The sequence below is a fragment of the Varanus komodoensis genome, unplaced genomic scaffold (assembly GCF_004798865.1).
Source record: "Varanus komodoensis strain SLA01 unplaced genomic scaffold, ASM479886v1 scaffold1, whole genome shotgun sequence".
Classification (NCBI taxonomy): domain Eukaryota; kingdom Metazoa; phylum Chordata; class Lepidosauria; order Squamata; family Varanidae; genus Varanus; species Varanus komodoensis.
In genome coordinates, this window is record NW_025335268.1 from 31,328,752 (window position 1) to 31,341,438 (window position 12,687).

Consider the following 12,687-nt stretch of genomic DNA (forward strand, 5'->3'; position numbering starts at 1 on the left):
ATGACCAGAGCTATTGACATGATCGCTCCTAAGTGTGCTCTCCTGCCAGGCAGAGCCCATTCATCTCCGTGGTATACAACTGAATTACGAGCGATGAAGTGGGTTGGGAGGCGTCTAGAGCGTAGGTGGAGGAAATCACGGGGTGAATCTGACCGAACACTCTTACGTGCTCGTTATCGAGCCTATGCTGTGGCGGTGAGGGCAGCGAAGAAGAAATTCTTCTCCACTTCCATTGCCTCCTCACAGTGCTGTCCAGCGGAGCTTTTCTGAGTGGTACATGGGCTGATACATCCAGGCCCTACAAAAGATCTGGTGCCACCATCGATTGCCTGCTGTGATGACTTTGCCCAGCACTTTAAGAAGAAAATTGCTCAGATTCATCATGAGCTGGACTTCGCAGTTGATACAATTCCTCTAGGGGAGGTGTCCAGAACTCCGTCTGGTCCAGCTTTATTGGATGAATTTCAGTTAGTGAGGCCTGATGATGTGGACAAGGTGCTTGGACAAGTACATCCAATCACCTGCCTACTTGACCCTTACCCTTCATGGTTGCTTACCAAAGCCAAACACAGGATTGGTTCCTGGATCCAGGAGGTTATTAACACCTCACTGAGGGAGGACCGGGTCCCCGCTTCTTTAAAGGAGGTGGTGATCAGGCCTGCCTACAGAAGGTGTCCCTGGATGCAGAGATGGCCGCCAATTATAGACCAGTGGCCAACATTCCATTTCTGGGCTGGGTGTTAGAGTGGGTGGTGGTGGGACCACTCCAGGCACTCTTGGATGAAACTGATTATCTGGACCCATTTCAGTTCGGTTTCAGACCCGGTTATGGTACTGAATCTGCCTTGCACGCCCTGTTTGATGACTTGTGCAGGGAGAGGGACAGGGGGAGTGCGTCTCTGTTTGTTCTCCTGGACCTCTCAGCAGCTTTTGATACCATTGACCATGGTGTCCTTCTGGATAGGCTGTTGAGACTGGGAGTGGGAGGCACTGCTTTGCAGTGATTTCGCTCCTACCTTGCTGGCTGATTCCAGAAGGTGGTGCTGGAGGACTTTGGCTCTGTGCCATGGCAACTCTGCCATGGAGTACCACAGGGCTCCATTTTTGTCCCCCTTGCTATTTAACATCTACATGAAACCGCTGAGAGAGATCATCAGGAAGTTTGGGCTGCGGAGTCATCAGTATGGTGATGACACCCAGCTCTACCTCTCCTTTTCAACTAATCCAGGTGAGGCAGTGGCTGTCCTGAACCGGTGCCTGGCCGAGGTAATGGGCTGGATGAGGGCCAGTAAACTGAAGTTCAGTCCAGATAAGACGGAGGTCCTGTTGGTAGGTGATTCGAGTTTCCGGGTAAGTGACCTGGGCCCTGCCCTGGACGGGGTTGCACTCCCTCTAAAGGACAGGGTCCACAGCTTAGGAGTGTTCCTCGACCCGGAACTGTCCCTGGAAGCCCAGGTGACAGTGGTGGTGAGGAGCACTTGCCTTCAGCTCCAGCTGATCCATCAGCTGCATCCTTACCTGGAGGAGAACTGCCTGGCAACAGTGACACATGCACTGGTTACCTCCCGTTTCGACTATTGTAACATGCTTTACGTGGGGCTGCCCTTGCAGACAGTCCAGATATTTACTTATTTATTTAGAGTTTATTTATTTAGAGTTTTTGTATGGCGTCCCATTGCTTAATGCCTTGGGACGGCTTACATAAACAAACAAGAGCCAGTGTGGTGTGGTGGTTAAGAGCATGGGACTGGGACTCAGACGATCTGGGTTCTAGTCCCCACTCAGCCATGCAGCCAACTGGGTGACTTTGGGCCAGTCACAGACTCTCAGCCCAACCTACCTCACAGGGTTGTTGTTGTGGGGATAAGATGGAGGAGGAGAATGATGTAAGCTGCCTTGAGCCCTTTGTAGGAAAAAGGCAGGATATAAATCGAAAAATAAATAAATAAATAAATAAATGTAATACAAAAAATACAGATTATACAAATTAAAAACCCGATGCATTCCGGCTGCAAATTAAAACCTATAGTAATATTAAACGTTATTTATATATTGTTTAAATAAAAAGGTTTTAGCCTGGCGCCGAAAAACGAATAACGATGGCGCCAGGCGGACCTCTCTGGGGAGCACATTCCATAGATGGGGCACCACCGCAGAGAAAGCCCTCCTCCAGGTACTTTGCCTCCTGATGTCTTTCACAGAAGGCTCCCGGAGGAGGGCCTCTGCTGCTGATCTCAAGGGGCAGGAGGGCAAATACGGAAGCAGGCATTTCTTCAAGTATCCAGGTCCCAAGCCATTAAGATATTTCAGATGGTGCAAAATAGAGCTGCCAGGATGCTGTTGGGGACTGGTCGTTCTCACATAACTCCAGTCCTCTATCAGCTCCATTGGCTTCCCATTGAAGTCCAGGCTCAAGTCAAGGTGCTGGTTATTACCTTTAAAGCCCTAAATGGCTTGGGATCAGGATACCTAAAGGAACGTCTTTTTCCCTATATGCCCTCCTGCCCCTTAAGATCGGCAGGAGAGACCCTCCTCTGGGAACCCTCTTTGAAAGAGGCTAGGGGAACAGAGTACTTGGAGGAGAGCTTTCTCTGCGCTGGCGCCCCAACTATGGAATGCGCTCCCTAGAGAGGTCCGCCTGGTGCTGTCCTGATATGGTTTTTAGCGCCAAGTCAAGACCTTTTTGTTTAACCAATATTTTAAAGTTAATTAATTTTAATGGTATATTTATTTATTTAATTCATTTTAACCATGTTATTTTATACTCAGTTGTGGTTTAGCCAATTTATTTATTTGTTTAGGATCGGTGGAGTTTTAATGTTTGTAAACCACCCAGAGAACCCTCTGGGCTATTGGGGTGGTATATAAATGCAATCAATCCATCAGTCAATCAACTTTAAGGCCATGGCTGATGAGCAAGAAAAGGCTTCCATGAATAAAATTGTCTTGTCGGCATAGAAAAAAAATGCAGTGTTGGTGCTTGCCTGACCCTCAAGGCAGGGAAATAGGATCACCACATGGAAGTCTTTTCTTCCTGGTGGACTCCCAACCTCACTGACAGGCAGTTTGGTAAGGAAGACAGTATTCTCTCAGGAATCCTAGTTCAAAGTCATTCAGAACTTTTTATGCTAGTGCTAAAATATTAAACAGGGCCAGTAGCCAGTGCAGTTCCTTCAACAAATGAGCTGTGCACTGAGAAGGGGTCGTCCACAACAGTTGTTGAGCTATTGTATTCTGCACTAACTCCAGCTTCTGGAAGATCCTAAAGGCTAGCCCCAGATGAAGCACATTACAATAATCTAGTATTGAGGTTACCAGCACCTGTATCACTCCGACCAAACTATCCCTGTCCAGAAGAGGCTGTAGCTGATGAACCAGTTGGAGATGGTAAAAGGCACTTGAGACTCCAGTGATAGTGATGAATATAGAAGTACCCCCAGACTGCAACCCTAAATAATAAGCCTATCTCCCTGACACAGGAACCACTCACTCACAGGTCAGTTTATTGCCCATCATCCAGTGATCTAGGTTTGCATAGCATTCCTGTCTCAATTGTCCCAGGGAGATAGAGCTGTATGTCGTCAATGTACTGATGGCACTTGCTGCAAATCTTCTAATGACTGCTTCCAGCAGCTTTAAACGGATGTTAAATAATGCTGGGGACTGGATAGTACCCTGTGGGTACCACCAATTAGCTCAATTCCCAGGAGTTCAAGGAAGAGTCACTCAGTGTTTCTGGAATTGACTCCACAGATAAGACTGAACCCACTGTAACACAGTGACTCCAGCATTTAGGAGGATACATGCAATTGATCCAGGAAGATGCCAAAAGGGAGCTCTGCTCCAGAACTTATCAGAGTGAAAAATCTAATCCAAGTGGAAAAGACCAAAATCCAGTATGGGTGAAGAAATAGGCTTCATATCAGCCCCTCACATTTATGAAACAAAGCATAACATTTTTGAAAATATTTGCCAGATATAGATAGAGGAATTCCATTTATAACACTAGCAATGCAATATATAATATTCATCTTGACTGTATTTACTTTATCCCACAAAGTCAACTTTAAAGATTTATAGATCTCTCATGAGATCTCAGTCAATTTATTTACTAATGTTCTTTGTGATGCAACATCTGAATCTGGAACTCTGAATTCTGGTGAAAGAAACAACCCATGTTTTAATGGTTCTATTTGCTCTTGGGTGGGAATTCTGGCTTATTTTTCTCACAAAACCTCAGAGTTTGGGGTTTGGGTGGCACAGAGAACAACATAGGAAGGAGGTACCTCTGGGCTATTCAAGCAAAGCAAAGGTGAGAAAGCAGGCAGGAGCCAGGACATCTGTCCACCCCATGTGCTCCAAAGTAATCCGTGGTTAATGAATCATGGGTTGTGTACTTGTATATACCAGCTCACAGTCTTCTCCTTTGGCCTTTTCCTATTTTTATGTGTGTTCTGTTGAATTTTCATTTTCTTCAGGTTATTTAATAAGTTTTCCTAATAATAAATAGTACTGAATGTTTCATTTGTGTTATCATCGTTTGATAATTTTGAAATGTGTGTTTGTTTTCAATAGTACGAGAATCCTGATATGCAAGGAGTGGTATATGAACTGAACAGCTATATAGAGCAGCGGCTGGATATAGGAGGAAACAATCAACTGCTCTTATATGAATTGAGTAGTATCATTCGAATGGGTAAGAGAACATTTTGGGTGTTTTTGCACTGAAATGTATGCAGTAACTTCAACTATGCATTAAAACATTTAAAAATGTTGTCTGGGGCATTATTGTCAGAGGAAAGCTAAACACATTCTGGAGCTTAATCCAAATGCTGTCTAGAAAGCCCCTATGCTGTAGTCTTCATCATAGCCAAATATCTGTGTGTCTGTAATTTCACTTCAAAGTAAGAGCCAATGATAATACAAACTAATCAGAATAGAAAATAGAACTGTCTCCTCATCATTGTCTAAAGTAAAATAAACTGTACTCCAGTTTTCCAAACTAAAAATTGCAATGGATATTTCTAGCATTTTATAATCTTTTTTTCCTGTGTGGCATATAATTAAAAAAGAAATGCATGTGTTTAAATGAAACTAATGCTAGCCATAACCATTTGGTTTCAGCTGAAGCCTTTTTATATTCAGTGGCATCAGCTGATTTTCTGTCATCTGGTTCATGTTTTTCCTTATCCTTTTCCTTATCCAGGTTAATAATTAAGTTTGACACCCTTCATTGTTAGTTATATTAAAAAGGAAGAATTTATCAAGATTACCACAACATAAGCCTTCATAAGTTTATTTCTCAAAAGTGGGTATCAAATTATGTTAGTATATGCAACTGTTTCTGTCAGTGGAGCAGAAAGGGGGTTACTTCGCATCCCTTCTTAAACTCCCTTCACTGTACCTTAAAATCTGCCTGATAGGGTTGGGGAAACCCTCTGAAGCAGAAGTCGGGGGCAAGTGAGAGGCTGCATGGGACAGAAGAGGCAGAGTAGATGTCTGCCCACAACATGGATTTTGTGCAAATGTTGTACTGTTTGTAGTTCATTGTTACTATTGCACAATAACGTGGGAGTCCTAGTTTTACATAGCAAAAGGTACTCTTCTGCCATCTTCAGACTTCATGGTGTCATTTGCTCCCCTAGCGCAGTTGGTGAAGTCTGGTTATCTAGTATATTGATAAGTTAAAATGTCACATTTAAAAAAATAGTTACACAGACAAAACTCATGGAGAATATCACATTTTAATATACCATTAGGTAAAAGATTTCCTCTAATATCTTTGAAGAAGAAAATAGATTTACTTGGTGCAGATGATTCATGCCTTGTGGCATGCAGAATAGATAAAGTCAACAGGGAGAAAGACTGTCAAACTTATCTCTGAAGATGGCTAAACCAGTTCAAAGATTTTAACCTGTGTTTGTGGTGACAGAACCTGCAGGTCAGCTGCTGGTTAAACCAGCTTTATTTCCATATGGTCATAGTTTTGATAAACCAGGTTGTGCATGACCTTGCGCTCTCTCTTTTCCTCTAATTTATCTCACAAGATTTATGTTAAGATAAAGTTGTGTGGGCTGAAAACCATGTATCTCATCTTGAGCATGCAGGAAAGGCAGGATATGTGTCAATCATAATAATAAATACACAGTGCCTTGCAGAGGTATTTGCCTTATGACTTTCCATATTTTGTTGCATTACAACCTGAAACTGAAATGAATTTAATTGGCATTGTTACCTCTTGGTGGACACAAGATGTTCAGTGCTGTGAGGGTGCAAAGTATTTTGTGATGCAAAAGTAAACAAAAACATAAGGGCACTTCTTGGTTGCTTAAATATAACCCCCTGAATCAACACTTGATAAAAGTACCTTTGGCAGCAATTGCATCTGCAAGTCATTTTGGGTATGTCTGTCAGCTTTGCACATCTGGATCTTACAAAGTTTATTCTTCCTGGCAAAACTGCTCCAGCTCCGTCATCTTGGATGGAGACTGTGGGTTAGCCACTGCTTTCAAGCCTTGCCACAGATTCTCAGTCAGATTGAGGTCTGTGCTTTCACTACTATTGCCCTATGAGTGTTACTGCCCTACTGAAAGGTGAGCCTCCTCCCCACTCCCAGGTACCTTGCAGACTAAACCAGGTTTTTCTCCAGAATTGTCCTGTATTCATCCACCCGTCTTGCCCTCAGTCTTGGTCAGTTTCACAGTCCCTGCCAAGGAGAAGCATCTCTGCAACATTATTCTGCCACCCCCATGTTTCACTGTGGGGGTAGTATTTTCAGGGCAATGAGAACTGTTGACTTCATGCCATGCATAGCGGTTTGTAGCAAGGCCAAAAAAATTCCATCTTGATCTCACTAGAATAGAGATTACTTTTCCACATGTTTGCTGAGTCTTCCGCATTCCTTTTTGCGAACTCTGAATGGGCTTGGATATGGGCTTCCTTCAGCATTTCCTTTCTTCTTTCCACCCTTCCGTAAAGTGCAGCTTTGTGGGGTATTTGGGTGATAGTTCCCAAGTAGGGCCTATAAGTGCTTTCTCCCATCTCATCTGTGAATCTCTCCAGCTTCTTCAGAAATACCATTGGCTTCTTGGTTGCTTCTCTTGGTTGCTAATGCCCTCCTTTTTCGGGCACTGAGTTTTGGCAGAAAGCCTTTGCTAGGCAGAGTTGCAGTTAAGCCATATCCTTTCCATTTTGTAATAATGGGTTTAAAGTTGCTCTAAGGGATGTTCATAGTTTGGGATCTTTTTTGCCTTGTTTTATAACCAAACCCTAGCTGGTGGTTATATACAACTTTGCCCCAGAGTTGTTTCGATAACTCTTTGGTCTTTATGATCTGGTTGGTTAAATATGCTTTCCAACAAATTCTGGGACCTTCTAGGAGCAGGTCTGTTGAGTTCACGTGTTCCTGGAATTGCAAGCAGCAATTGTATTCAGCTACTTACAGTGCTCTGGGAGTAGAGGTTTGTCCCAGAGCTTAATTAGGCATACCTTTGCAGAAGGGTTACTTCCTATGCAACAAATTAGTGCCAGTTTGTTTTTGTTCATTAACCTTTGTGCCACAAACATAGTTTGCACATTCACAGTGTTGAGTATTTTGTGTATGCCTTAACAATGCCTATTATCTATGTTTCAGTGCCAGGTTGTAACATAACAAAATGTGGAAAAGTGAAAAGTGGGTTAATATCTCTGCAAGGTACTATGTGCTGGTCATATTATACAACTCAAGTGAGTTTTGCATGAGAAATTGTGCTCATATGATTCATAATTTTTAGAGAATTTAGCTTTTTATCTATAAGGGCTATAGTTGCTTTCTAAAGGAAGAGTAGATTCAGGGTGGATAGATGGGCTGCAGAAACTTAAGGGGAACTAGTGGGACAGGCAATGATAAAGAATGATGGGTTGGAGCTAAGAATGACATTACATTTTCTTTTGCTCTGCCCTTATGAAAGTTCTGTTCAGGATTCCCGTTTTCTCTGAATTATGCTGATATATATTGCCTGCATTTTCTAGTCTCAACTAAACCAGTGATTTGAACACCAGAGAAAACAGGATCAGTGTAATGAAATCTCTGTCAATAGCCATCATGTGTTAGAGCAGCCAGCCCATTTCTTCCTCTAGGAGTTTATAAACAGGAACCTTTTATGTACATAGAATGTGTAATTCTATAGAGTATGGACAGTATCCAGTACTGCCATTCTGCAAACTCAAAATAGTGCTAGCAGAGCCATCCCAAATCTTTCTTTTGTGCAATGATTGTACACTGTGTTTGCGCAATCAATTGTGCAACCATTCACACAATGAATTGTACAATAATACACAACCTGTTTTGTAAACCTAATGTATATTCAGTTGCACAACAAGTTTTATAGCTCTTGCACAATAGATTATGCAAGTGGAGTGTATAACTGCTTCTATAAGTATGCTTGGACAAATATAACTTCAGTTGTATTTCTGCTTGCACATCGTTTGAAACATAGTTTCTGCTAATGCAGCATTTATGCTAGCAGAGTTGGAAAAACGATGTTGGAAAAATCTGCAGTAAATTCAAGTGAATTCAGATTTCAAGAATCCAACCCCCATATTCCACATTGGATTGACTTTGCAGGAATCATGCAGATTTCATGACTTGTGGAGTTTTTTCTTATTTTACGTAATTTTACACAGTTTGTAATAAAAATACACAAAAAACTAAGTACCATAGTGTACTTCCCCATAGTTAGAGAGAGAAAAAATATGTTTTGTGGGGATCTGTGCATTTTGAGGGGATCTATATACTTTCAGAAGGGTAGAAGTGTATAATATCAATTTTGCAAAGTCTACCATCAGTGAACAGAGGATGGTACACAAGATAGTTGACAGTCTGCAAAGCAATGATGAAATAGACTTTACAATGTTTATATATCCCTAGTGGAATGACAGCATTGGATGCTAGGCTGTATATATTTTTATTTAAATATTATTGTAAGTTAAAGTCATACATTAACTGAGTAACTATTGTAACTTTATGTAGTTCTTTGTTTTTAGTGTCCAACATATCAATTATTTACTATAGATGCTTAGCATAGTTGGGAGACATCCATGACAACAGTTAGAGAACCTGTATATCATTCTCTTCTTAATATATATACATATATATCTTTAACTGTTGCTTTGGCAGCTACAAATGCAGATGGATTTGCATTGTATTTCCTGGGTGACTGCAATAATGTAAGTATATGTTTGAAAAGCTATTTTTTAATGAAGAACGACCCTTTGCAAGCTGTTTTATGTAATTTAGTGCACATTACTTTAACAAACTTTAATTAATGTTATGTTTGTTTTGTTACAATGAGTTGTGGTTTTAAGCCAGTTTGTTTCCTGTTCAGGTTTTTTCATCTGAACAGGAACTGTGCATTTAAAACTGTGCATTTAAAACTGAGATCAGGTGAGAGGGTAGAGCAGGAAGCTGTGTGACTGTGAGTGGTGTGTATGTTCATGGGAATGGTATAGATGGTATGCATGTGTGTACCTGTGTTACTGGTAATGAGGTGTAAGTGAATGGCAATGCATGTGAAAATGTAGGGGGAAGGCACTATTGTGATCATTGCATCACATTTATATCACACCTTTTTCCTTTTGCAAGGAACCCAAGATGGTTGCCATAGTCCCCTTCTCTAATTTATCCTTGCAACACCCTGTGAGGTAGGTTAGGCTGAGAATCAGTGACTGGCCTAATGTCACCCAATGAGTTTCATGACTGAGTGGGGACTGGAACCCAGATTTCTACCACTCTAATCTAGCCTACCACTCTAATCTCTAGTAGTAACACTGTTTTTGTGTTTCTTGCATTACTACTTCCTTCCCGCTTGTGTCCCAGCATTATGAAGAAGTGGTAGGCGGTTCTGTTTGGTATGTCTAGCCATCTTGTATTATTGAACCAGGAGATCCAGCGGTTTACTGGTTGCTGCTTGCTCAGATCTCAGTCCGAAACAATTCTTACCTCAGAGTATGCTCAATGAAACTCAGTTCATTCTATCTTTGTAACTGTAATCATAAGAATGTTTATTCAGTGTCATGTATATGTATTCACCTCATCTGTTGTGAAAACAAGCCATTTATCAAAACATGTTGTTCCTTCTCTGTTAATCAGTTCTCTGTATTAAGCTGATTCATTCTAGGGGTGACAAATTTTTGGAGCATTATTTTATTGCATAATAGAACAGTTTTGTGAAGGTTCAAGCACAGATTCCACTGGACTACCTTTGTCTACATACATGTAGCATGTAAGGAAACATTATTACTGCAAACAGCTCATGCTACCCTAATTATTAGAATTGTTTGTAGAAGTCTGATAATTGGTGTACAGGGATCTGTTTGCAGCAACATTTCCTTTCTTTCAGTATAACATTTTCAGTCACTGCCCACCACTGCAGACCATGGCTGATTTTAATGTTCTTATGCTTTTATTCTGTGATTTCCTATTTAAGCCCTTGGAAGTACTCTTGAGTAAATCCTTTCTGGACTCACCAACATGTTGAGGAATAACTTCCTCCTTTGGCAGGCCTCTTGCTATGTATTACTTGAAAAACAAAAACGAATAAACATAGGAATGTACATGGTATGGGGTAAATTTATTTTTCTGTAAATGTTGGTGTGGTTTCTTTGCTATAAAAAGACAGTAAGAAGTGACAACCAAAAGTGTATGATCACACTTGAGGATAATTTATTAAATTCTTGTAGTGCATAAAGCAAAGAACTGTTATTTATTTCCACCTGGTAGACAGTGCCATCTAGTGCCATATAGTAACTCTGCTTAACATTTCATTTTATGAAATAGAATAGCTGAATGGAATACCCTAATGTTTCAATTAATAATTTAATTTAATTTAAACATTTCTATCCCATCCTTTGCAACAAGCCTCCGGATGGCTTACAAAAGTTAAAACTAGTAATATAAAATACAATTAAAACATTCAATAATAGCATAACATAAGCAACAATTCATAACTAAAGAAAAAAGGAGAGAAAAGAAAGAAGAAAAAGAAAATGCAATTGTGTAAGATTATTATTATTATTATTAAATATTAATGATGGGTTAGATCCAGAGAAGCATGAGCAGAACCCTGCTTGTGCATTGGTATTTTTTTTCTCTTCCTCTCCATTGTAGCCTCCTGTACCCCAGCCTGACTCCAACTTCTTCTGAGGGTTTAAGGACCCTCTGGAATATCTTGAGGCACTGTTTGGGGGTTACAGTGTGACAAGAATATTGCCCAAATTTGAGAAGGCTCCCTTGCACATATAGAAGTACTTTTTGCTGGCACAACATACAGTTGGATCCAAAGCAGTGGCTTATTTGTAATCTTTGCAAGGAATTGCTTAAGACAAAGCAAAATGTATAGTTACATTTCATTTAAACTGTGGATTATTTTAAAATAGTCTACATAAAAGAAACAACTGATATATTGAAACCTTCATCATAGGTGTTACCCCACTGTATTATATGAAGTGACTGTTCTCCAAAACTGTTTTATTTATACAAGGTCTTATTTAAAATGTTTAACAGCTTATTTTATAGAATTACCATGCCTTCAAGCTTCATTGCTTGAAGTTTCTGAACACATTTTCCAATACTTCCTATAGGCAAGTCTAGCAGATGTAAACAGATGTAGGACTATTTCAGATACTATGTACTTCATTATAATATATTCTACATAATATTAAAAAAGCCTTAATAGATCCTTGCAACATTTTAAAAAATGTACTTAGCCTATAAGCGCAGGCCAAAATCTTTGAGGTGGCAATCCCATTTAATCAACTGTTCTGGTTAATGGTCTTCTAAATTTTATGTATCAATTTCAATAAGGGAAAATGGGCCAAATCTCTATGCAAAAGAAAAAATAATGAATCTGGCATCAGAAATGACAGCATTGAAAAGCCAGTGCAGGTACATTTCAGCTTTTTGGGAGACCCTGTGTATGAACTGAAACTGACCATTTTGGAGCAAAAGCAATTCAAAGGCATATTGCAAAATGAAACAGCTGAATCAAGATAGGATCTTAACTCTGTCTCCTATGGCAGGATTATCTTTTCTTTTTTAAAATCACACTACACATGTTAAGCAGCTTTCTGATGTCAGTGTGTCTGTGATTGCATGCAACAATTTCCATTGCTAACAGAATTATTATACTTCATACTTTTTGCATTTTGTTTCCTTCTAGCTTCACTCTTTTTAATTCTCCTCTCCTCCCCAGTTGTGGATGTGTGCCTTAGTATAAGAGGTTCTGCATCTTATGAAGTGGACTGTAGCCTGTGAAAGTTTATGTCATCATGCCTTTTGTTATGCTTTAACATATCACAAGATTCTTTATTGGATTTTATGTATTTCCCAAGAGAAAAATACCATTGAGTAAATATCTCAGAGCAAGTTTCCCATATATTTAAAGATAGTGTATTTGCAAACTTTTTGCATATTGCATATTTCCTTATTGTAAACATACTTATTTAGAATTGTACTGAATTTTGGCATACAACTATTACTTTGCATCACTTTTGTTTCCAGTAGTAAATGATAAAGTTTTGAAAGTGACTTTATCTTAAAAGCATGTATTACTAGCCTTTCAGATCCTTGTAATTCTTGAGAAGTTAATTTTTCTTCCAGAATATGTATTTGTAGAACTAAAAATTCTTGAGGTAAACTATAGATAACTA

The 12,687-nt window shown here is 39.9% G+C and overlaps 1 protein-coding gene across 10 annotated transcripts in view; it reads left to right on the plus strand.

Annotated features, from left to right (window-relative positions):
- Window positions 1-12,687, plus strand: part of PDE10A (phosphodiesterase 10A) — a 275,032-nt gene that overhangs the window by 211,810 nt on the left and 50,535 nt on the right. For all 10 annotated transcript variants that reach the window (XM_044421393.1, XM_044421421.1, XM_044421403.1 and 7 more), the window contains 2 exons: window positions 4,576-4,696; window positions 9,158-9,207. In XM_044421393.1, coding sequence (XP_044277328.1) covers window positions 4,576-4,696; window positions 9,158-9,207 — 171 coding nt within the window. The remainder of the gene's footprint in view (window positions 1-4,575; window positions 4,697-9,157; window positions 9,208-12,687) is intronic.